At 58.6% G+C, this 22,113-nt stretch overlaps 2 protein-coding genes across 2 annotated transcripts in view; both read right to left on the bottom strand.

Moving 5' to 3' along the window:
• Positions 1-446: 446 nt before the first annotated feature.
• Positions 447-20,291, bottom strand: LOC148042333 (ras GTPase-activating-like protein IQGAP3). Its single transcript, XM_087703040.1, has 25 exons — positions 20,276-20,291; positions 19,805-19,968; positions 18,524-18,614; positions 18,187-18,366; positions 17,937-18,064; positions 17,458-17,628; positions 16,838-16,925; positions 16,669-16,739; positions 15,947-16,016; positions 15,469-15,677; positions 14,524-14,676; positions 13,815-13,978; positions 11,208-11,432; positions 10,824-10,964; positions 9,896-9,980; positions 8,900-9,132; positions 7,738-7,870; positions 7,016-7,118; positions 5,585-5,735; positions 4,251-4,338; positions 3,618-3,800; positions 3,023-3,189; positions 2,401-2,493; positions 2,036-2,144; positions 447-1,781 (listed from the first exon to the last, which is right to left on the bottom strand). Exons 1-25 carry the CDS (start codon positions 20,289-20,291, stop codon positions 1,668-1,670), a joined length of 3,330 nt encoding a protein of 1,109 aa, XP_087559166.1. The 3' UTR covers positions 447-1,667.
• Positions 20,292-22,050: 1,759 nt separating this feature from the next.
• Positions 22,051-22,113, bottom strand: part of LOC106557195 (ras GTPase-activating-like protein IQGAP3) — a 20,721-nt gene continuing 20,658 nt past the window's right edge. Inside the window, exon 30 of the mRNA XM_087703039.1 lies at positions 22,051-22,097. Within this exon, the coding sequence (XP_087559165.1) occupies positions 22,051-22,097 (47 nt within the window). The remainder of the gene's footprint in view (positions 22,098-22,113) is intronic.

The raw sequence follows: 22,113 nt of genomic DNA, 5'->3' as shown, positions 1-22,113 counted from the left end.
GCACAATTCCCTAATTGCATTGCCCACAACTCCCTATAAATGCCAACCCCCCCCCAAAAAATAAACGGAAACAAACGGCTTTTGGATTTGGCCTATGAAACTCACCACCACCAGATGTGGCTTGGAAATGGGATCAGGCTAAGCGACTGGTGGAGGCCTCCCTGTGGTCACCCAGGCGCTTCCTTCTTCCAAGCAGCCCACCTGGCACTTCTTGGGCACCCCGAGGGGCTTTCCTGGGCCCCTGGGTGGGTGGGCCAGGCTGGGTATCTCGCCCCCCCCCCCTCTTTCCTCCCACCCTCTGCCTGCTCCCTTTTCTGGCTTCCCTTGAAAACAGCGCCACCTAATGGACACATCGCCTCTGGCAGTGATTTCCCCCAGGCTGAGACAAGTGTTTACATTCAAAGCTTGGGAGTATTTGAAGATACAAATTGGTTTGTTTAATGCTGTGGCCTTTTGATATTGCTAGGAAATTCAGAGAGAAACAGGGACAGGCATAATTTGCCCTCCCTCCCTGTCTCCTCTGTTTCCCAAATCGACCGGGTAATTTTTACCAAAAGCCTTTTTAAAAAATTCCCGTTGTCTCTCAACAACAGGAATATCATTCAGAGGATCTTTTCATATTTCCGTCATTTCTTTAAGTCCCCACGTTTTCCTTATCCGCTAGATTTGGTTTCTTCGATTCGATTTTTCTGTTCTCAATTACTAGGTTTAAGTTCTGCCTTTTAACTCTGAATTGTACGAATTATGAGAATCCTGGCGTACAGAACATAAAACAGAACTCCTTCAGTTGCACCCATAGCAATTTCTAGCAGATAACATTCAATAATCACATTTTTAAAATTGAATAATAGAGTTTATTGTACATCTTAATAAAATGTGTGATTATATTAACTCTCTGCGTAAACATTTTATCTTATCGTCTTATTCTTTTGATTGGATACTTAAATTATCAGGGAAGATCCAATGAATTCAGTTTTCAATAGCCTTCCAAGCGCTGGTATAAAAATAATTGAGCTCTTTAACAACTTTGTTTCAAACTAGCACTGGGCGGAAGTGGAATCCACAAATCTGAATTTCTAAAACTCTCCATTTGAGGAAACCTGATTTTGTGTAAACTCCCGCTGGCAGTGACAAGTGTTAAAAAGCACCTCTCTCTCTCTCTCTCTCTCTCTCTGACACGCACACCACTGCCCTCCTCTCGAAATAACGGGCAGCTGCCAGGCCTGATTCTTGCCAGCTGCAAAGTGCCCTCCAGGAGGAGTTCAGTGCCAGGAACCCGTGGGGTCCAAAAGGCGGAGGGACACAGGGGGGAGACCCCTGGCCTTCTCAGAGTGTAGCAACTGAGAGAGACAGACGTTGGATCTAGTGTGTTTCTCTTTGAAGAGGGCTGCACTGCGGGTGAAATGCTTTGCCTATCCTTGATATGCTGGTCTAGTGTTCTACATGCAGGAGGTTTAGATGCCAAGGAAGCCTTTGGCCATGCAAGGAGCTGCCCGGGTGGGGTGGGGGGGTCCAGTCAGGTGCCCTGAGGGTCCCTCTGAGGCAGGGGGGGGTGTCTTCTGGGTTTCTTTGAAGCAGGGCTGGAGTGAAGAAGCAAGCACCACTATATCTCTTTGGCATCTTTCCAACAGGGACCCCAATAATCCCCAGTTGTTGCTCAAAGCAGATTATTTCTTGAAAAACTTCTTGTTCAGAAGGAAGATCAGAAGGTTGACGTTGATTTTGGCTCTGCCAAACATCTTCATGATCGTCACACCTTCGTACTGGAGCTGGAGGAGGTCCTGAGAGGGGAGAGAAAGCTGGCATGGCATGGGGTCCCCTGCTTGAGCAGGGGGTCAGACTACAAGACCTCCCAGGTTCCTTCCAACAACAGAACGCAGCAGAATGTCACAGGGCCCAGAGGGTCCTAGGCGTGATTTGTGCAGGGGATGGGGGCACGGTGGTCCTGCAGGCCCCCCCTCCCACCACTGGAAAGCTAGTGAATAATTAAATCGTCAAACGGCATGGAGGGAACTCCTCTCGGTCGGACCCTTACCTGGTAACTAAGCTGAAAGTTTTCCATATCGACCCCCATAAACTTTGCCTTGACCTGGAACCTGCCAGCTTCTTGGGAAGGTAGAATATCGAAAATGACATTTCTAAGTCTGTGGGGGGGGGGAACCAGAGAGGGGGGGAGGAATTAAAAGGCCTGAAGCTGAGAAAATGCAAGAAAAAGAGATCTGCTTTTCCCACAGAAGGAGGAAGAGAAGTTCGGCTTCTCCTTCAGGAGAGCAAAGCTGAGATTCCGGGCGTTTTGCCCCCCTGCCACCCACGGGGAGGCTCAGAGGACACCCAGAGGGAGGGACGAGGGGCAGCAGGAGTCAGGGGGGAGTCGGGGGGGGGGGGGGCGTCCGGACTTACTGGTTTGGCGGGAGGGCCTCAATCTCCAGCAGGACCCCCTTCTCAAACAGGCGGGCAGCTGTGTAATGCAGCACAGCTTGTTTCTTGCTGGGCCTGGAGGGAAGAAAAAGGGGGCAGCCTGGATAGGAGAAGTGGGGCGGGGGGGGGGGAGGACACCAAGCCTCGCCTGCCCCCACATTGGCGTTCCTTCTGGCCCCCGTGTGGTCGGCAGGGAAGGAGCAGAGGAGTTCCCGAGCCCCACTGGGCTCCTGCTGGGCTCTGCCAGCCTTCCCATGGTGGGCCTGGGCACAGCTGCCAGTCAAGGAATGCCAGGGGAGGGGGCTCTGCTTGGGGAAGGGAAAGGGGGCCAGTATTGCAAGGCTGTGGGGTGGGGGGAGCATCTGCAATGTTCTTTTAGTGGCTGCCCTGAAAAGTTGCAAAAGGTGAGTTTGGGGGGGGGGTGTTGCACTTTCCCTGCCAAGGAGGGCTGAGGCCATGGGGGGGGGGGCAGCCAGAACCCCACTTCGTCAAAGGAGAAGCTGCCCCATAAGAGATTAGCAGCTTCTTTTTCAGGCAAGGAAGCCCGAGGCCCCCCAAACCGCTCCCCATCTGGACCCGGCCACAGCCGGCCGCGCCCCCATACCTGTCTGCAGAGGCCAGGTTGTCCAGGCAGGTGCGGAGATACTTCTGGTAGTAGTCCACCTGCTCCTGGTAGAAGCGGCGCTTGGAGGCCAGGCCTCGCAGGGTCTGCTGCAGCCTGGCCAGCTGCCCCCTGCGGCTCTGCCGGTGAAGCCTCTGAGAGCGGATATCCTGCGGGAAGCGGAGACCGGCCCAATGCACCCGGCAATGCGCTGAATTGGGCCCCCTCCCTCGGCTGGAGCCCAGTTCTTAATCTCGGCAACTTTGACGTGAGTGGACTGCAACTCCCAGAAGACCCCAGGCGCTCCCACTTGGCAAGGGAAGGATACGGCCGGCTCTCCTCCGCCTTGGCGACTTTCTGGACTCCAACTCCCAGCTCTGCTCAAAGTGGCCGGAGTGGAGGAGTCCCCTGAGCTAAAGGCGCCTCCCTCCGGCCCTTCCCCGGTTTCTCTGCCATCTTTCTCCTTCCATTTTACAGCGGCCGTTTACAGCCAGGATGCACAACAGCCCCGCCAGGTAGGCCAGAGAGTGAGAGAGGCCAGGGGTGGCCCACCCATCCTCCCCCCGCAGGGCACCTTCTCTGCCGCCTGGGCAATCACCTGGGCAATCTCGCTGAGCAGGGCCCGGGGCTGGCCGGCCGAGCCCACCAACGCCAGGCGCTCCAGGTTCCGGAGGACTTTCTTCTTCTTCTCCGCCAGGGAAAGATGGCTGTGCGGTGACCCCCCTGGGCCCTGCGGGTGGCCGGTGGCCCTTCTCTGCAGGAGCTGCCGGTGGAGCCGCTCCTGCGGGAAAGGAGGTTGAAGCTTCGGCTGGTCGCCAAGTGGCTGGTTGTAAGACCATCAATTCAGGTACAAGCCAAACATGAAGGCCCAACCAGGAGATCCCACAAGGCAGCTCTCCTCATTCCGGCCCCGGAGCTGATCTTTTACTGGCCTCCCGAAGGCCAACAGTGGTTGGATCCAGCTGTCCAGGGGGGGAAGCAGGGGGAGAAGACCATTCCCCACCACAGGAGATGCGAAGAAAGACGGCCTTTCATTCTCTTCCAGTCCCAGAAATCCTCCCGACGGCTCAGAGCTTCTGCAGGAGGGGAAGGGGCCCTCCAAGCCCCCTTCGCCTGCAGGGATCCGGAGCGAAGCCCCGGGCAGACCCAGCCAGCCTCCGCTCAGAGGCCCCCAGGAAGGGCATCGCACCCCTTCTGGGCAACCGGTTGCCCTGCACATCGCTCCACCCACCTCCGCTTCCGAGGCCTTCGAGTGCAGGATCTCGTCCAGGGAGTCTCCGGGCTGCGACTGGATGACGTCCAGCAGCATCTGTTTGGTGCTTCATCACCAGAAGAGAAAGAGGGAGGGGGGCAGCGGTCACTGTGGGCAGAGGGCCGGAGGTCCTCTCGGGCCGGCTCAAGGGGTCACTGCTGCCCAGGAGGACGAGTGGAAGAGGCCAGAGGCGGCTCTGAGCTCTTTTTGCTGCGATTCTAGAAAATCTACCTGGGTTTAATCCTGTTCTGCTGCCAAGTAAACGGGCAGAAGAGTGAATGTTTTCCCAGTGGAAAACCTTATTGACCCTCCCGGAAGAAACAGGGCAGGTCCAGATTCCCCTCTGAGCTGCCGTTTGGGTAGGAAGCCCCGATTGCAGTTCTCCCCATGGGCCTTTTCCCCCGCCCCCCCATGCAAAGCCCAACCACAGCCGTGGGCACAGGAAGGGTGGGTGGGGGGTGTTGAAGGACCCCCCCGCTCGCCTCCCTCCTGGGAGAGCTCAGCTGGGTCAATCCTGCTTGGATGGGAGACGGCCCCACTGCCCCCCTCCCACCCTTCCTGGTGAGCCTCTGGTTCAGCAAGATGCAAGGAAGTCCTCGCTTACCGACCTCTTGTTCAGTGACTGTTCTGAGGGTGCCGAACTAAGGGACCTTACACCACCAGTCCTTGTTTCCCCCATTCCCCCCTCTGGTCGTCCGTTTGGGATTCGGGATTTTGGCAACTGCAACAGGGCAGCTGTGCCCCCCCCCAGGGCCCCATGATTGCCCCCCCCGCAACCTTCCATGCCACCATCCCACACGCAACGTCCACGCGAAAAGCAGCAGAGAAGGTTGCTCTGGTCTGTGCCCCCCCCCCACCTCTAGTGGTGCGACATGCTCACACCAGCCGCCCCCACAATCTCCCCACATGGCAGCAACGGCTTCCTGCCCTTCGGCCTGCCTGCACACAACTTGCCCCTTCCAACCGGCTTCCCCAATGACCTCTGCTTGTGGGAAGCCGGTGGGAGGTTGCAGAGAGCTCCTTGCTTAACAACCACCAACGTCACTTAATGATGGCCATGGGACTGCCGTTGCTAAGAATGCACACAGGTGACATCATGCTTTACGGCCACATCACTCAGTGCCAGTAATTCCAGTCCCAATTGAGGGCTACCTAAAATTCTGCCCTTCCCGCTGGCTTCCCCTATCGCTGAGCGTCTGAGAGGCCCTTTGTGCTCCTGGCCGTCCCCCACTTGCTGTTCACCAGGCTTGAGGGGAGAGGGGGGGATGTAGGCCCGACCGCCTTCCCTCGCAAGGGACGATGCAGCCACCCACCTCAGCCACAGGCCTCCGGCAGCTGCTTCCCCCTCGGCTTCGGCTTCCACCCCGCCGTACTTGCCGCTGAGCGTCAGCGAGACCTCCGTCCTGGAGAGCTGAGACGAAGCCTCCTCCCAGGCCCCGGTCGCCCCCTGTGCCAGGCTGTGGCCTGCAGAAAGACAGCAAGGCAAGAGGTTCAGAGGAAGGAAGCCGGGCAGGAGCCCAAGGCTCTTTGGGGGCAGAGGCTGGCGTGGATTGGGGGGTCCCAGGCACAGCCACCACCGAAGGGCAGGGATGAGGGGCAGCCAAGAGGGTCTCTGCAGCTCCGGAGGGAACCGCGAAGGACTTGGGGGGCTCTGGCCTTGTTTCCCTGAAGACGTTTCACTACCTAACTAGGTAACCACAGCAGTGCTAGAGGGGGGCAGGGTTTGTGGAAAGGAGGAGGAAGAGGAGGGAAGCGGCTGTGGAGTCCTTATTGCTGGCTGAGGTCAGTTTTCTTCTGGACGTTTCATGACCCAACTAGGTAATATCATCAGTGCTAGAAGCGGGCAGGGTTTGCGCTCTTCTTGTATACAACGGTTGGTCCTGTTGGAGGGAACGTGGTTCCCTTGCTGAAACATTGAGAACCATCAAGTCAGGCAAACAAGCCAACATGTCGGCAGCAGAAGAGCCAACCGGACGCTGCTTCTGGCATCAGCACAAGGCTGGCAGAGCCGATGCCGCTTTCAAGCAGTTTGCTTGGGCACCGGATGAGGAAAACCGGCGAATGGGGCGACCCGTGGGGTGAAGCAATGCTCCGTGGCCTCAAATGGGGGCCGGCCAGAGATCATCCACACAGACGCCCTCAAGACCGTCCCACAAGGACCCTTACCCAGAACGGCTCAGCCTCGGAGGAACCGCGCGTCCCTGAACTGCCCCAGCCCTGCTTTTGCGCCAGATGGCTACGGCCCCAAAACCTGGGAGCTGGGCTGCACACAGGAGCCCCCCCCTGCCCCCCCTCTTGAAAAACCTGGTTTAGGGTCATAAATGTGAAGGGCCTCGTTGTTTTGGCTTCGCTATTATTTGATTAAACGTCACGGCTGCCATTTGCACGCATTCATTTTTGTGGATGTATTTACGGTTTTAATGTTTTGTAATTGTTTTATAATTTTAGCATTATAAGCCACCCAGAGTTGCTTGGCTGAACTGGGTGGCTACCGAAACCGGTGGAAAGAAATGCAGAAACAGACATTGTGGAAGGAGAGACAGGCTGGTCTCTGGCAGAGTCTCCCAGCAGCTTCTTCCCCCGGCAACCTTGATTCTGTCCTGGTGAGCTGCAGCCCCTTATAAAGGCTGCCAATTGGAGGAGGTGCCCTCAGGGCCCTCCTCTCCTGGGCAGTAGTGCCCCGCCCCAGGCCAGAATTGTATTGGGAGGGGGGGCTGTCCGTCTGAAGAGCCCCCTCAGCTTACCTAGCAACGAGGCCACGGTTGGCACCTCTCCAAGGTCTTGCAGAAGTCCGTGCAGGGGGTCCTGGGGGTCGGGAGCCAGGGAGGGCTGGTGCTCCAGCAGCAACTGTGTGGTTGGCAAAGAGGGAGAGGCAGAGAGGAGGACGTTCCCCCCCCCAGGCCTTATTTATACCCCACTGGCCCCCCCAAAGAGACTCTCAGAGAGTTTCCCAAACTCTTTGTGAAAGGAAGATCGTTGGGAGAATCGAAATGCAGTCTCAACATTAGGAATCAATGAAGGGATAAACAGAAAGAAGGCAACGAAGATGAAGAAGCTGAGTAGCAGGAAAGCCACAGATGCTTCCTCTAAGCCGGGGGGGGGGGGCTCCAACCTCGGTCCCTTTAAGGCCTGCAGACTTCAACTCCCAGAATCCCCCAGCCCTCAGTTGGTCCACAAGTCTTAAAGGGGCCAAGGTTGGATGCCCTGCTGTCAACCAAAGGGCTTCGTGGGGAAAAGATACGACCAAGGGGGAAACTTGGGGGGGGGGGGGAACGTGGGTTCAGGGCTATAAACACTATGGGCTTTTTTTTTTTTTAAAGCCACAGATTGTTGGGATTCCCACCCGTCGAGCCACAAAGCCTGGCTTGCAAAATCACAGTCAAGAAAGCCAGAGATTGGCCTATGCGCAAAAGCAATTATTTCCCCCCTCCTTAAATCATGTTTTTTCCGACGTTTGACCTGGCACCTTGTGGGTGTTGACCAGCTCCCCAACTGTTATGTAGACCACTGGTTTGGTGATGGCCACCAGCTCCGAATATCTGTCCACCTTAAATCTCTCTTCCGGTTCGGGGACCAAACAGGCTGCGTCGATGAAGGCTCTGGAAGAGACAGAAGGGAAAAAGAACATGGAATGATGGGAGTGGAAGGGGCCTGGGAGGTCTTCTAGTCCAGTGTTTCTCAACCTTGGCAACTTGAAGATGTCTGGACTTCAACTCCCAGAATTCCCCAGCAGTGGTTAGGACAGTGTTTCTCAACCTTGGCAACTTGAAGATGTCCGGACTTCAACTCCCAGAGTTCCCCAGCCAGCATTCGCTGGCTGGGGAATTCTGGGACTTGAACTCCAGACATCTTCAAGTTGCCAAGGTTGAGAAACACTGTTCTAGTCCAACTCCTGCTCAAGCAGGAGACCGTTCCAGACAAGTGACTGTCCAGCCTCCTCTTAAAAACATCCACTGTTGGAGCACCCACAGCTTCTGGTGGCAAGCTGTTCCACTGGTTAATTGTTCCAACTGTCAGGAAATTTCTCCTTAATTCCAGCTTGCTTCTCTCCTTGATTAGTTTCCACCCATTGCTTGCGCTTCCTTCTGGTGCTTTGGAGAATAGGTTGAGCCCCCCGTCTTTGTGGCAGCCTCTCAAGTCTTGGAAGACTGCGGTCATGTCCCCCCTTTTCACCAGGTTAGGCATGGTGGGCCCTCCCACCCTCCCCAAGCAGCCAAGGCCAAGTTCTTTGATGGGAGGGGAAATCTCTCTATCGGACCTTCCAACAGTTCATTTATTCATTGGAATCTATGGGACGAGCTGCCCTTTTGAGCACACAGAAGGACTTCACCCCTCCAGCTGCACCTTTTCCTCTGGCCAGAAGCCCAGGGGGGGCCACAGGCTAAGCAGGGGGGTAGATTATACACTGCCCATATAAGGTGGGCACGGGGGGGGAGGGACATGCCCAGTTAACAGGTCAGGAATGCCCACCCAGACACCCAAGAGCTGCGAATGGAGCAGCAGCCCCATTGCACCAAGGGGGGGGGGGGTGAGGAACATCACCTTGCTCCTCCTTCAGGGCCAGAGGGGGGGATGGGGGCACCTGAAGGTAACGCCAGGCAAGACGGACGGTTCACCCCCCAACCCACCTGAATTTCTGGTGCGTTTCCTCCAGGTATTCATTTACCACGTTCAAGTGGCTGTTTTCTCCCTCGAAAAGCTGGTTGGCGGCTGCGTGCTGCAGGATCTTGGCCACGGAGGCCAGGTTGCGCCTCTGGTCGGGGTGCAGGGGTGCCCCAGCAGAGAAGTCCAGCACATCAAAGCCATCGGGCGCCACCACTGCCGGGTTCATGAAGCGATAGTAGAGCAGGTTGCCCACCACCTAAGACGGGAGGAGCAGAAGTCTCACTCCAAGGAGCGAGCCTGGTCCATGGGCAGCCCAGCGGCTCTGGCCCCGGGGTGGGTGGGTGCGAGTCTTCTGCTGACACCCCCCCCGTCCTCGAGTCGATCCCCCCCTTCCCAGGGCTGGCATGGAGAGCATGGAATCAAACTACTGGGCCTCTGGAGAGCTGCTGTGAGGGGCTCCGAAGGCAGCTCCCTCCAGCTCCAGAGAGAGGCTCCTCTGGGCAGCTCTGGAGGGCAGGTGGTGGAACCGAGGCCTCTGGACTGGCCTCCCCCGGGCTCTCCCTGAGGACTCCTCCCCAGGTGAAACCTGGTTTTGAAGGCCAATCCAGTCGAGAGGGTGACCTGCTGGGACATTCGTGCTGCCTTTACGCAGAGCTTTCGTTTGGTCAAAAATAACCATCTCTTCAGCGACAGGCAGAAGCAGCCCTGAATCCCTGCCCTGTAGCCCCCCCACCCTTTGGGCCACCAGGGACCGGTTCCAGGGGAGGTTTTTCCATGGACCAGAGAGAGGAGGGGGGTGGGGCTTCACATGCTGCCTGCATCCCCTGCGTGGGGCTCTGCTTGTTCGGGTGGGCCGGCGTCGGCCCAGGGACCAAGCGTTGGGGAGCCCTGCCGTGGCCTCAACGTTCTCATGTTGGCTGAGAAACCCATAAAGTAACCTTAAATGGAGGGGAAAGAGCAGAGCCTAAGAGGGAGGGGGAGATGCCCGTTCTGCTTTTGTGCCCCCCCCCCCAAATGACCTTGTAGATCTCTTCCTTGGAGGCGTCTGGGAACTTCTCCGTCAAGGTTGCCTTCAAGGCCTTGGCCATGTAGCGCATCCCATACCTGCAAGGAAAGCCGTATTTTATTCTTCCTGGGTAGGCAGGAAGTAGCCCCCCACCCCCACCCCCGACACAGCTCCCGTATACGCCGTGGAGGAAATGGGGATACTGCAGGGGGTCCATCTGTGGCACACACACCCCTCCACTCCGGAGCAATGCCATGGACGGGTGGTTTGGCTAACATTAATCTGATAGGTGTGAAAACTTTCCTCCCCCCCCAAAAGGGTGCTTTTATTTATTTATTTATTCATTTAGTGTATGGCATACACATTTAGTTTGAATAAAGCACTGGCATAAATACCTGTACAAAAGGTAATATATTAAATTAAAATAAAACCATATTAAGGTTTTATGCTGATGAGGAAGGGGGATGTGGGGGGGGAAGGCAGGGGTCCCTTCCAGCTGTGATTTTTCTCTCTTTCCTTGGCTCAGTTCACCCCGCAGGGCTGTGGTTGCAAAAGATAAGTTGCAAATTGGAGGAGGGAAATTCTTTGGGGGGGAGCAGACACAGCTGTGGCCCAGGAACCCTCATCACTTGGTGGGGGTTCCTCTTGTGGCTTAAAGCCTTGCAGGGGCCGCCTGGCCTGAAACATCTTTTCCAAGGTCGTCTAAAATCTCAGCCCATCCTCTTCCCGTCTGCCAGTTGTGTGGATGCCTGAAGCTTCACAAGGGCTGAGACGGAGCTGCCACCTCTAGCAGGATTTCACGGCAAAGGCCTGGAATCGCCCCACATTGTGGCCGTTTCCTAACACCGGCGGGTCTACGTCTTGCTAGGAGCCAGGTGCCGACCCCAGAGGGAGAAGGAGGGCAGAGGAACGAGAGAAGAGACGGGGCACTAAAGCCGTACGGGATCTTCTCCACCGACGAGAGGATGGCCGAGAGGAAGTTGTCTGCCAGCACAAGGAGGTGGCCGAGGGAGGCATCCAGCCGCCTCTGGACCTCTGGGTGAGCGAGGGCTTGTTGTGGGGTAACGTTGTAGGGCAGGTGGCTGGGGAGAGAGAAAACAGCCACAGCATATCAAGACCTTTGCTCTTTCCACCTCCCGCAGTTGAGTCTTATTTTGCCTCATGCAGAAAACATGGGTGCCTGCCATGGCCCCATTTCCTTCCTTCCTTCCTCTGTGTGTGTGTCCCCCGCGGTCTCCATGGGTTCCGTAGGCTCCCCGAGGGTCAAGCCCTGAGCTCCCCCTGCCCTCCCTCCCAGCCGGAAGGGAGCCATGTGGCCCACCCACCTCTTCTGGCCGCTCTGGGACTCCGTCTCGTTGATCCACCCCCTGTAGATCTCCACGGGGCTGGTCCGGATGCTCAGGCTGGGCTTCTGCAGCACCTCCCGCACCGGCTCTGCCAGGATCTGGCGCAGGGCGTTCTGCCCGCGGGCGTTGCGGTAGAAGCTCACCACCATGCGGATGACGGCCGGGTTCCCCGTGAGGATCTCCCGCGGCCGAGTCACTCTGGAGCTGGGAGGAAGACAGAGGCAGCACCTCCATCACCCGGCAGGCGGAGGGCGGCCAGCCTCCCCTTGCCCAGGGCGGCATCTCGGCTTCTGGGAAGAGGCACCAGGGCTCCGTCTTCCCCTGGACTCAACGGGGGTCCCAGGAGGCTGCAACCGTTGCAAATATGCGCTGGTTGACCCAGCACCCGAATTCTGATCATGTGATGCTGGGGAAGCCATGACGGTTACAAGTGCGAGGACCGTTCTCTTATTTTTCACTGCCACTGTCACTTTGAACAAAGGATTGTAAGTTGAGGACCCCCTGCAGGCCGGCCTGTTTTACTCAGCGCTGGGCCCTGGAATCAGCCAACCTCAGAAGACACAAACCAAATCATCTTTAAATGAAGAAGAGGCCCGGCTAGAAGCCTTCGCAGTAGCAGAAAAGTTGCGTGACTCCATAGTGGGAAAGTGCCAGGAAGGGGACCAGGAGCAGAGGCAGCCCAGCCTCTCCCTGGCCAAGCCGTGTGAGGAGAGGAGAGAACGGCTCTCCCTCCCCTTCGTCAACCACGGCTGCTTCTCCTACCGTGATTCCCCGAAAGCACCACATGTCCTGCCGCAAAGGCCGGGTGTTTGGGGTGGGTGCAAATATGCGGCCTCCCCTGAAAATAAGCCCTGGTGAAAGGGTGGCGTGGCCACCACAGGAGGCAGCCCCCCCCCCCTTCCCTGCTCCCCTCAGAGCCTCTCGGCTCCTTAATCAGGTGGGCTGAGCCGATCCGGCTGCCGTTCACAAAACAGCCGGTGTGCGGGGGCTGCCCAGGCCTCTGGGGGGGTGCGGCTGCTTTTGCCACCATCGCTTGCAGCCACGAAAGCAGCAGGAGGCCAAGCGATGCAGCCCACGGGCCCCGCTCCGGCCTCCCGAAGGGCTCTGGAGCCTGTCCACAGGTTTCGTAATCCTTATTTCATCCTGACCCCACGTGGCCCAGTGAGACACGTGGAGCAAAATAAGGGGGGGGGGGGGAATTGTGGACAGCTGCTGCTCCAGAGCCCTTCGGAAGGCCGTCTGGAGCCTCCTGCTGAAGAAGCGGCTGCGCCCGAGGAGGCTTTTTCGGAGAGAAGGCAAAGAGGAAGCCATCAGCTTCACTTGGCCCTTGACCTCAGCCCCCCCCCCCTTCGGCTGGGCTCAAGCAGAGAAGTGGCCGCAGGGTTCCAGGAGCAAAGCTGAGGCTGAGGGGAGCCGGGCAGGGCAGGGGGGGAAAGTCCAGTGCAGCCCCAGCGCTCTTCTTCCCTTGGACACGGAATCTTGGGAGGGGGAAACGGCATCCCCAGGCAGGGAGGGGGGTATGTGGGTATGTGCATGAAAAGCACAAAGGGAGGGAGCCAGCAGCCGTGGATTAAAGAGCTTTGTGAAATGTCATGCCTGCACGCATAGTTTGGCGAGGGAGGGGGAAGAGATACTCCCCTCTCTTGACGGCGTTTTGCTTGGAAACATTGGAGGAAGGAGATGCTGCCGCCTGCGGACACAGACAGAGCGAGGCTCATTGAAGACCCTTCCGGCCGGCCCACAAGGCTATCAGAAGGGGGGGGAGATTTCCTGCACATCGGCAGCGGCGTCTTCTCACGGGGCTTCTTCCGACATCCCAGTTGTATGGATTTCCAGGCCTTCCTTTACGGGACGTTGCTTTGTGCCTGGGACGTCAGGAGAAGCCCCGTGAGGAGACGCCGCTGCCGATGTGCAGGAAATCACCCCCCCCCCAACCCGGAGATCATCCTTTCAAAATGTAGCTTCACCAGGAGGAAGAGGGGGCTGGAGGCGGCGTTTGAGTCCGATCCAGGGAGCAAGAGGTTTTGGAAGCCTGGGCTGGCGTGGGGCACTTTCTCCAGTGAAGCCTCTGATTCATCTCCGGGTGAGCCGTTCGCCCTGCGCCATCTCTCTGCCTCGGCTTGGAAGCTGCAGAGGAAGCCTGCCATGGCCGGTGAGTGGGTGGGGGAGAAGTGACAGCAAGAGGAGCCCTGCCCCGCCCCACGCCTCTCCTCCCCCGCCCCATTTGCTACCCCTCTCGCGAAAGAGACGGCGGGGAAGGGAAGCAGCCTGGGTTCTGCGAGCATTGGGGCGGGGTGGGAGGTGTTGGGCCGCGAGACACACGTCCTACCTGAGGCTTGCAGCTCCGTCGTCTTCCTCACTGTTTTGTCCAGGGAAGTTGAACTGGTGAGGGTTTTTTTACAAAACAGTGAGGAAGGCGACTGAAAAGGGGGAGTGCGAGGTGGAAACCAGCCTGGCCAATGGCTGCCTGGTCTGCCAACCTTTGTCCTGCCCCCAAAGGTCCCATGAAACCCCCTTCGGTGCCCTCAACGGCCAAGAGCCCCCAAGGGAGCCTGGCTGTTCTCGTGGGGGAGCAGCAGGACTCACGCGATCTCCTCTTGCAGGGCGCGCCGGAAGAGCCGGAGCAGGAGGTAGGCCTCCCGGGGGCTGGAGGCGTAGTTGAAGAGGCTGAAGACCACCGACTCCATGAACCGGGTGGACTTGTTGGGCGGCATCTGCATGAGGAGCCTGGCCAGGCACACCGGCTGAGTCTGGAGGGAGGGAAAGAGCAGGAAAGCGCTATCTAGGCGCCAAAGGCTTTCCCGCAGTGGGCGCCACCCCCACCCACCCACCCTGGCTACGGGCAGCTACCGACCGTGGAAGCCCCCGGAAGCCCCAGCAGGGCAGAGGAGCAGATTCCCAGGGCAGAAACCGCCAACCGACGGTGGTTCATTCGTCCAAGCTCGGTTGTCATTTGATCAAGAATAATTTACCCAGACAAATCGACAAGACTTAATTCTTAACAAGGATTAAATCTCTCAAGGTGACTTTTGAGGATTCTGTACAACCTGCCTTGTCTTTATTCCTTTTCTCTTCGCGGCTCTGCTAATCCATGTTTTAAAAAAGAGATGCTGCCCTGGGGGAGGGGAACGGGGGACAAGGGAGGGGTCCCAACTGTGGCGATGCTCACGCGCCCATCCCAAAGCGCAGGGGGCCTGGGGTTGCTCAGTGGGGGCCCCGAGCGAGAAGCTCCTGGTTGGGTGCAGGGCAGCCGCAGCTGGCGAACGCTTTGCCTTTCCACAAGGCTTCCACCCACCTGCAGGTGGTAGAAGAGGTGCTGATAGGCCTCCAGCGCCTTCCGCTTCTCCTGGCTGAGCCCCTTCAGCCCGTTCTCCTTGCCCCCCTCCATCCTGCTGGAGAGCTCCTCCTTGTTCTTCCTGGTCAGCCTCTTGCAATGCGACACCACCTCCTGCCAGGGGGAGAAGCCGCACAATGGCACAACCACCCCCACCACCACCTCCAGCTCTCTCCTGCACCCAGGAGGCGTCAGACCCATAAGGCCGGGAACAGGCTGTCCCAGAATGGGGGCTTGGTGAGGGTGCGGCAGGGAGGACACACCAGGCTCCATTTCGACAGGCACAAACACACAAACACACACACACACACACACGCACACAGAGCAGGAGAAGACAAGCTGAGAAGCAGCTTTGGACGAGGCAGGCAGAGGTGATGCTGGCAAGAACATCTCCGTCACTACCCAAGGAAGGTGAGTGGCCACCTGGCCAGGGGCCTCATTTGCTCGGCTGCTCAGTGGGGGCCCCTTCTGCCTTCGGGCGGGAAGGTCAAGGACAAGATTATTCGGCCCTTTCCGGACTTCGACTCCCAGAACTCGGCACTGCTGGCCATGGGATTCTGGGAGTTGAAAGGGGCCACACGGTCAGGAAAAATCTGGCCTGGGAGGGGGGGGTTAAGCCCTGGTCTCCTCTTCCTTCGGGGGCTAAAGTCTGCATCTTCAGGCTGATCCCTGCGAAATATTTACTCATTGCCATTGCGTGAGTTTTTATTCGATAAAGCAGGAACTCTCCTCCAAGACCGGAAAAAGGCCAGTTCCCACCCCAGGGCCCTGGATTCCTGCCCTGCCTTGACGGATGCGCTGGACTCCCGCGCAGAAGCCGAACAGCTTCCGTCCGCTCGGAGGATGCCCAGAGCCCCCTCCCCCCCCAGCTGTCAAGAGAGATCTCTTCTTCTGCCCCCTCCTGACCTGCAGGGTGATCCTGTTCTTGACCAGCAATCCGATGTTGATGTCCATGAGGTTGAGGTCGCTCTCCAGCTGCTGGTTGGAGCGGATCCCCCTGGCCAGCTTCTCCTGCAGCCCCAGCAGCTCCGCCTCCTCCTGGTGGTCGCGCTGGCTCTGCTCCAGCAGGTGGGCGAAGCGCCGGATGACCCTGAGCGGGGGGTCCCTGCTGTGCACTGGCAGCGGAGAGAGCGCAGAACCCGCCGTCGGCCCCACTGCCCCCCAGGAGCCCCCAGAACCTTCCTCCTCCGCGCTGACCCACAATTAACTGCCCCTCAGAAGATCCTCTGGAGCTACCCAGGCCCAGCTGGACCCCCCCGGGGCAGGCATTTCGTTGCAGCTCACATGCCCATCTTGCAGTGGGAGCAGCAATTCCCACCAAGTGTGGGAAGGAGGAGCACAGCCCCCCCACCCCACCCCCCAAGCAAAGAACCCCGTCACTCACCCAGCATCCTGTACTCCTCTCTGGCCTTGTTGCCTCGAACGAAGGCCTGGATCTTAATCACAGCTGCCACCTGTGCGGGAGGCAGGACAAGAGGCCTCCTGCTCAGAGCCTCCCCCGGGGGGGCACCTTGCCCAGCTCACAGGAGCACAAAGGTCAGTTCACCCACAACTTAAGTTTGGTGTGAACCTGGCTGGGTGATTTTTTTCAAGGAATTTCTCAGGATAAGACAGCTGTCCAGATGGGCGGAGGACTACAATTCCCAGAATTCACCAGCCCGGCTTTACAGGAATTACCAGCCCAGGAACAGAGAATGAAAATGGTCCCAGCAATTTTGTGCCCTTCTCAAGACCCCCAAGAAGCGGCAGAGTCTCCCACAGAGAGAGGAGGAATCAGGGGGAACAGAGAGCAGTTAATAAAACGGTTCACTTGGATCCTGTTGAGTTTAAAAGCTGCCTATAAAAATCTGCTCGCTAAAACCTGACCGCTGTAATCCATTTCTTTGCCCCTGGCGGGATCCCTGCACATCTGGAGCGCAGAGGTTAGGGAAGATGACAAAAGGCACTTTATTTAGAGACCCCTTAATTGGGGAAGCAGCACCCGTAACGGAGCCCTGCAAAAGGGCTTCCTGGAGGCATCTGGCTGTTCCCTTCTGCCCCCCCCCCAGTGGAAGAGCCCCCCAGCCAAGCAACCTCATAACAGTCGGGGGAGAAAGAAACACTCGCCTTCTCCCTGAAGTCGCGCAGGCGTTCCAGGTACCGTTTTCGGGCAAGCCACATCCGAACCCAGACTGAATCTGGCGCAGCAGAGACAGCAGAGGGAAAGCAAATGACTGGGCCCTCAGGGGGAGACAACGACCCCCCCACCCATCCACCCCAGCCCCCACCCCAGGGCTCACTTTGATCGCAGCGGCTGTGTTTCTCCGCAGGTAGCACATCCTCTCCAGGTGGCTCCTGCGTTGGCGGTGCCCACGCCAGGCGGCCTGGGGGGAAAAAGCAGAGGTGAGCCTCCGACCTCCGGGGCCCCCCCCTCCCCTGGGCCAGCCCTTCCTTTCGTCTTCCGTGGCCCTTCCCAGCCCCCTTCACAGAGGGGGGATCTTCCCCTGAAGCAGCAGCAGCAGCAGATGCTCCCCCTCCCATGTTTTTCCAGTCCCCCCCCTCCCCTCCCACTGCAGGCAGGCAGAGGAGGCGGCTGATGCCCAGCCTGTTGGGGGCTTCTGACGGAGTCGCTGCTCCTCCCGGGCAGAAGCCCCCCCCCCTTTGGGCACCAGGGACCCGGTCTGTGCAAAGGGTTTTCCTGCTGGCATCCTACAGGTGGCCCTTCCCTTCTTTGCCTGGCCTGGTTCCTGGCATGCTGCGTCCTGGTGCCAATTCACGGACCGGCGGTTGGGACCCCGCTCTGGGGGGCCGAGGGGGCTTCCCGTATCGCAAGATGGCTTGGAGGAAGGAAACCTGCTTAAATGCGCCAGGTTGGGGAAGGCAGCCTCTCCGCAAAGGTTCACCTGCGGCGCCCACCTGGATTTTGGCAGCCGCCGGCACCTGCCGGGACAGGAACTGCTGCCGAGCTGCCCAGTGGCGGCGGAATAGGAAGCCCCTCATCCGGGCCTGCAGCCGGACCACAAGCCGGGCCTGGGATTGCCAGAGGAGCTGCCGGTCGTGGGCGGAAGAGACGCGGGTGATGGCCTCCTGCGGGGGAGACAGACGAGAGGCCCGTCGGGACAGGCGAGGAGCAGCCCTTCCCTTTGGGAGGATTCCTGCAGGGGAGCCCACCGGGGGAGCCCGCCTGATGCCCCCCAAGCTTTCCTGGGGAAGGAAATGTCCAGAGAGGCGGCATGGTGCAAATGAGGGGGCTCCAGGACAGACCGGGGGAGCCCAAAGCCCCCGTGGGGCCCAGAGGAGGCTCTTCTGCCCTTCGTGTCTCCCCTTCAACCCCCCCCCCCCGGCTGCACTGCGTGGGCCTGGTGGGGCCCCCTGGCCGCTCCTGCCACACCCACCTGGATCTCCTCCCGGCTGAGGTGGGCCGTGCTGAGGGTGAGGGGCTGCTCCCAGGAGCCCTCGAAGGACCGCAGGTGGAAGTAGAACTCGGAGCCATCTCTCAGCCTGTGCCGTACCCAGAGCGCCTCTGAGGGGCCCCCTACACACACACACACACACACACACACACACACAAGGCAAAACATGAGAAGTCGGGCGGAGCAGCTGAGGAAGTGGGCTCCCCCACCGGGTTTGGGCCGCAGTTTGGACCCTCCCTCTTACCTGCCGGCCTTCGTGCTGCCAGGATGGCACTGAACTGCGCCTGGTAAGCTGCGGCACACTCCGCCACCACACCAGAGAGACTCACGTCAGGACTGCGCAGGACTCGCACTGTCTGCGCCGCGTTCCCCTCCTTGATGGCCTGGTTGATGGCGGCGAGGCCCAGGGCCACTGTGGGGAGAGACAGAGGGGGCTGCGGCTGGGAAGCCCCGGGAGTTTCCCAGGGTTGGGGGGGGGACACATCTCCCAAGCCCACCTCCCTCCCGATGGCCGCTCGGCCCCTTTCCCTCTGGAGGGGGCCCCGGAGAGCAGCCCCCAGAAGCCTTACTTTGCTGGGCAGCCTTGCTGTCTCGGTTGGCCCTGCAGACGCCCTCCTGGATCTCCTCCCACCACAAGGAAGCTCCGGGGCCTCCTGCCGCCTGCGGGGGGGAAGAGAAAAGGGCCCCATCCTGAGTGAGTCGCCCAGAAACCGGCAGGGCAGCCATTCTTCCCCCCGACCGACAAATGGTGGCTCTGGAGAAGCCACAATTGCCAGCTTCCCAAAAGCCGAATCTGCTGTACGTGGATAAGTGGAGTCTGTGCGTGGGATGGCCTTACATTTCCCACAACAACCCTCCGAGGTAGGTCACACGGAGGCAGCCAGTGTCCCTCCCCTGCAAGCCTCACACCAGCAGCCACCGTCCTCCGAGCGCACAGCGGCCCCTGAGCCCCTCAGGCGGTTGGAAGCTCCCTCCCCCTCCTCCTCCTCCTCCGTCTCTAGCTCAGGGGTCTTTGGCCCTCAGGGACCCGATTCGTGGAAGACAATTTCTCTGGACTTGGGGGCAAGGGGGGGGGGCAGGGATGGCTTCGTGCGTTGCCTGGGCTCCTGCACAGACACAGAGGAAGCGTCACTCATCGGTTCCTAGCAGGTTGCGGACCACAGGTGGGGGGGGGGAAAGGGGGTCTGCGCTAGCAGAAAAGCCTTTCACGGCTCCCAGATTGTATGGAGGATCAGATGCCACAGGATCCCCTTGTGCAAGCAGAGAGAAGGGCCACCCCATATAGACGGACACGGCTGTCCTCCTGCCTCACTCAGCCTTCCCCAGCCTTCAGAGCCTTAAGATGGGGGGGGGCACTTCCCCTCCCAGAATCCCCCCCCCCCCTTAAAGTCCCCAGGGCTGAGAACACAACAGGAGACGAGCTGGCCTAGAAAGGTGGGTCAGGGCCGGGGGGGGGGGTTCAAACCTGACCCTCCCAAATGTCGTACAGATTGCAGCATCAGTGCAGTGCAGCCCTCGGCTTCCACAGCCAGTGACATCCACACGGGTGGACTGCGGTTCCCCAAACTCCCAACTCTGGGAATTGTAGCACAGACAGCCGAAAGGCGTCCAGACCGGAGCAGGTGCCCATGCGCCACGGAGAAAGGAGGCAGCACAATGGATCCTGGTTTCCATCGTAAAGCCACTTCCGGCTTCGGTGGAGCCCTCGGTGGCAGCTTCTGGAGAGGCTCAGCCGGAGGGAGACGCCCAGTTTTGGGAGCACCTGGAACCTTTGGTCCTGGTGCCTGACGGTGTTTCTGCATTGGCTCAGGAGCCCCCCCCAGCCCAATCCTCCCCCCTTGTCTTCCTACCTGGGCTTTCTGCCTCAGCATCCGGGCTAGAACGAAATGGTAGCGCTTGGCTCTGGGGAGGGTCACGTCGGAGAGGCCGGCTGCCGGCAGGAGCAGAGCCCGGAGGGTCTTCTCGGGACATTCGCCCAGCAGAGCCTCATTGATCAGCCGGACAGCACGGATCTCTGCAAGGGGAGGAGGGGGAGGAGGCACTGGCTGAACCCGCGGCTGGAGAGAAACACTCCTTAAGGACTTGGGCCCCTTGGGGTCATCTGGGGGAATCGCCCGGCTATTCACCTGCTTGCAACTTGTACGTGAGTATTTATTTTTAATTCTTAGGTTTTTATCCTGCCTTTGTTATTGGGGGACAAACACACATCCCCAAGGGAGAGGGGGGATTAAGAAATATGAAAAATAAATAAATCCTCTTTCCTTCTCCTATTCTCCCCCCCCCAACGACAATCCTTGGAAGGGGGCTGGGCCGAGAGCCACCCCACTGGCACTCCATTTCAGGAGGCTCTTCGGCTGTCAGTTGTCCTCCACAATTGACCCCCCCGTCTCCCTTCGGGCGGAGAGCCTTACTGTCCCGCTCTTCTTGGGCGAAGCCGTTCACGTCGTTCACCAAGGCCTGGATGTCGTTCCAACTCAGGAAGCCGCGCTGGGTTTCCCGGAAGAGCCGCTTCTGTTCCGAGAGGCCCTCAAAATACCTGCAGAATTGAAACCGAAGAGGAGGTCAGGCTGGAGCTGCAAGCAGCATTTCTTAGAGGAGTGCAGAAATTAATCACCGTCTCTGGGGAGTTCCTGACTTACAGTCGTTCCGTTTAAAAACCAAAGCTGCAACTTTCTTGGAAAACGTGACTTCCACCCTGCACTTACGCCCGTCACGGCAACGTCAATCCTGAGTCACCAGATTCAGGAGCCTGGCAACCGCCTGGCGCTTATCAGGGGTCGCAACAATTGTGATTTGCAACCTTTTTTCCCCATCAACTTTCAGCAAAAAATGCCCATTGGGGAACCTGAATTCAGTTAATCGTTTGATTCGCTTAACGACCACAGGGATTCACTTAACAACTACCATAAAATTTGTCATTGGGTCCAACGTGACAATAATTTACAGTGGGAATTCTGGTCCTGATTGCGGAGGGGGCCTGTGGGCCGCCTGTCCTCCAAAGCTGACCCCTATTTGGTCTCTCCAGCAGCATCGGGGCTCTGGAGGAGGAGGGGGAGGGGGCTCCCACGCGGGGCCTCTTACCGCTGGGCGTGGCTCTCTTCCACGTTGGCCAGGCCCAGGGCGGAGCTGAGGAGGCTCCTCCGGAAGCTGCGGCTGTCTCCATCCTCGAGGGCCTGGTTGACCAGGGCCACTGCGGACAGCATCTCCACGGCCACCGAGAGCTCCTCCTGGGCCAGCGTCCCCTGCAACAGAGGGGGCCAGGCAGGGGCTGACAAGGAAAGCTGCTTGAGCCGGGACATCCCCCGCCCCCACCCCCGGGAGCCCCGGGGAAGCCCCTCACCTGGGGGTGCTGCCTCTGCAGGGCAAGCAGGTCCGCTGGTAGAGCTGGGCAGCGAAGGGGAAAACCTCGGGCAGCTGGGCCTCGGGGTTCGCCAGGGCGCGCACGGTCTCTTCCGCCACTCCTCTTCGCAAGCAGGCGTTGATGTGGCTCACGGCATGTGCGGCTGGAGGGGTGCAGGGGGGCTTTCTCAGGCGTTTGGGGAAGGGGAGTTGGGGCAGGAACAGCAAGGAGAGGCAGAAGGCCAATAGGGGAGGAGAAGCAAGGCTGGAAAACACCCCCCCACCCCCACCACCCTCAGGTCTCGTCCCGGAGCAGAAGGCCACTCACCAGCACGCTCCTGGTCACCCCTCTGGTTGGCCATGTAGAGCCCAGCTTGAATTTCTCCTTGCTCAAGCAAGTCAACGTATCCCAATTCCTGAAGAAAGAAAGAAAGAAAGAAAGAAAGAAAGAAATAAAGAAAGAAGGAAGGAAGGAAGGAAAGAAAGAGAAAGAAAGAACAAAAGAAAGAAAGAAAGAAAGAAAGAAAGAAAGAAAGAAAGAAAGAAAGAAAGAAAGAAAGAAAGAAAGAAAAAGAAAGAAAGAAAGAAAGATGTTCTGGATAAACCACTAGGAAGAGAGTTGGCAGAGATGACCAACATTAGCCTTGGTGGAGGAGGTTGTGGTAAGCAGGAAAGCTGAGGCAGCCTCTTGTGACATTCCTCAATTAATCAGAGTGAAAAGGAACTTTTAGAGTGGGTCTGGGCTCCCCTATTGGCATTATTGGAGGGGGGAGAGGTGCCTCCCACCAGTCTCCCGAATGCTTCCTAGCCCAAAATATTC

The sequence above is a fragment of the Thamnophis sirtalis genome, unplaced genomic scaffold, assembly GCF_051295495.1.
Source record: "Thamnophis sirtalis isolate CommonGarterSnake01/CBP01778 unplaced genomic scaffold, rThaSir2_p1.2 scaffold_18, whole genome shotgun sequence".
Classification (NCBI taxonomy): Eukaryota; Metazoa; Chordata; class Lepidosauria; order Squamata; family Natricidae; genus Thamnophis; species Thamnophis sirtalis.
This window is presented reverse-complemented; position numbering and strand designations above follow the sequence as displayed.

Coding starts and splice junctions, on each gene's coding strand:
- LOC148042333 (XM_087703040.1), bottom strand. Junction 16,926..17,457: donor CGGCGGCTGCCAAAATCCAG/GTGGGCGCCGCA, acceptor TTTTCCCCCCAG/GCCGCCTGGCGTGGGCACCG. Junction 7,871..8,899: donor GAAACGCACCAGAAATTCAG/GTGGGTTGGGGG, acceptor TGTCTCTTCCAG/AGCCTTCATCGACGCAGCCT.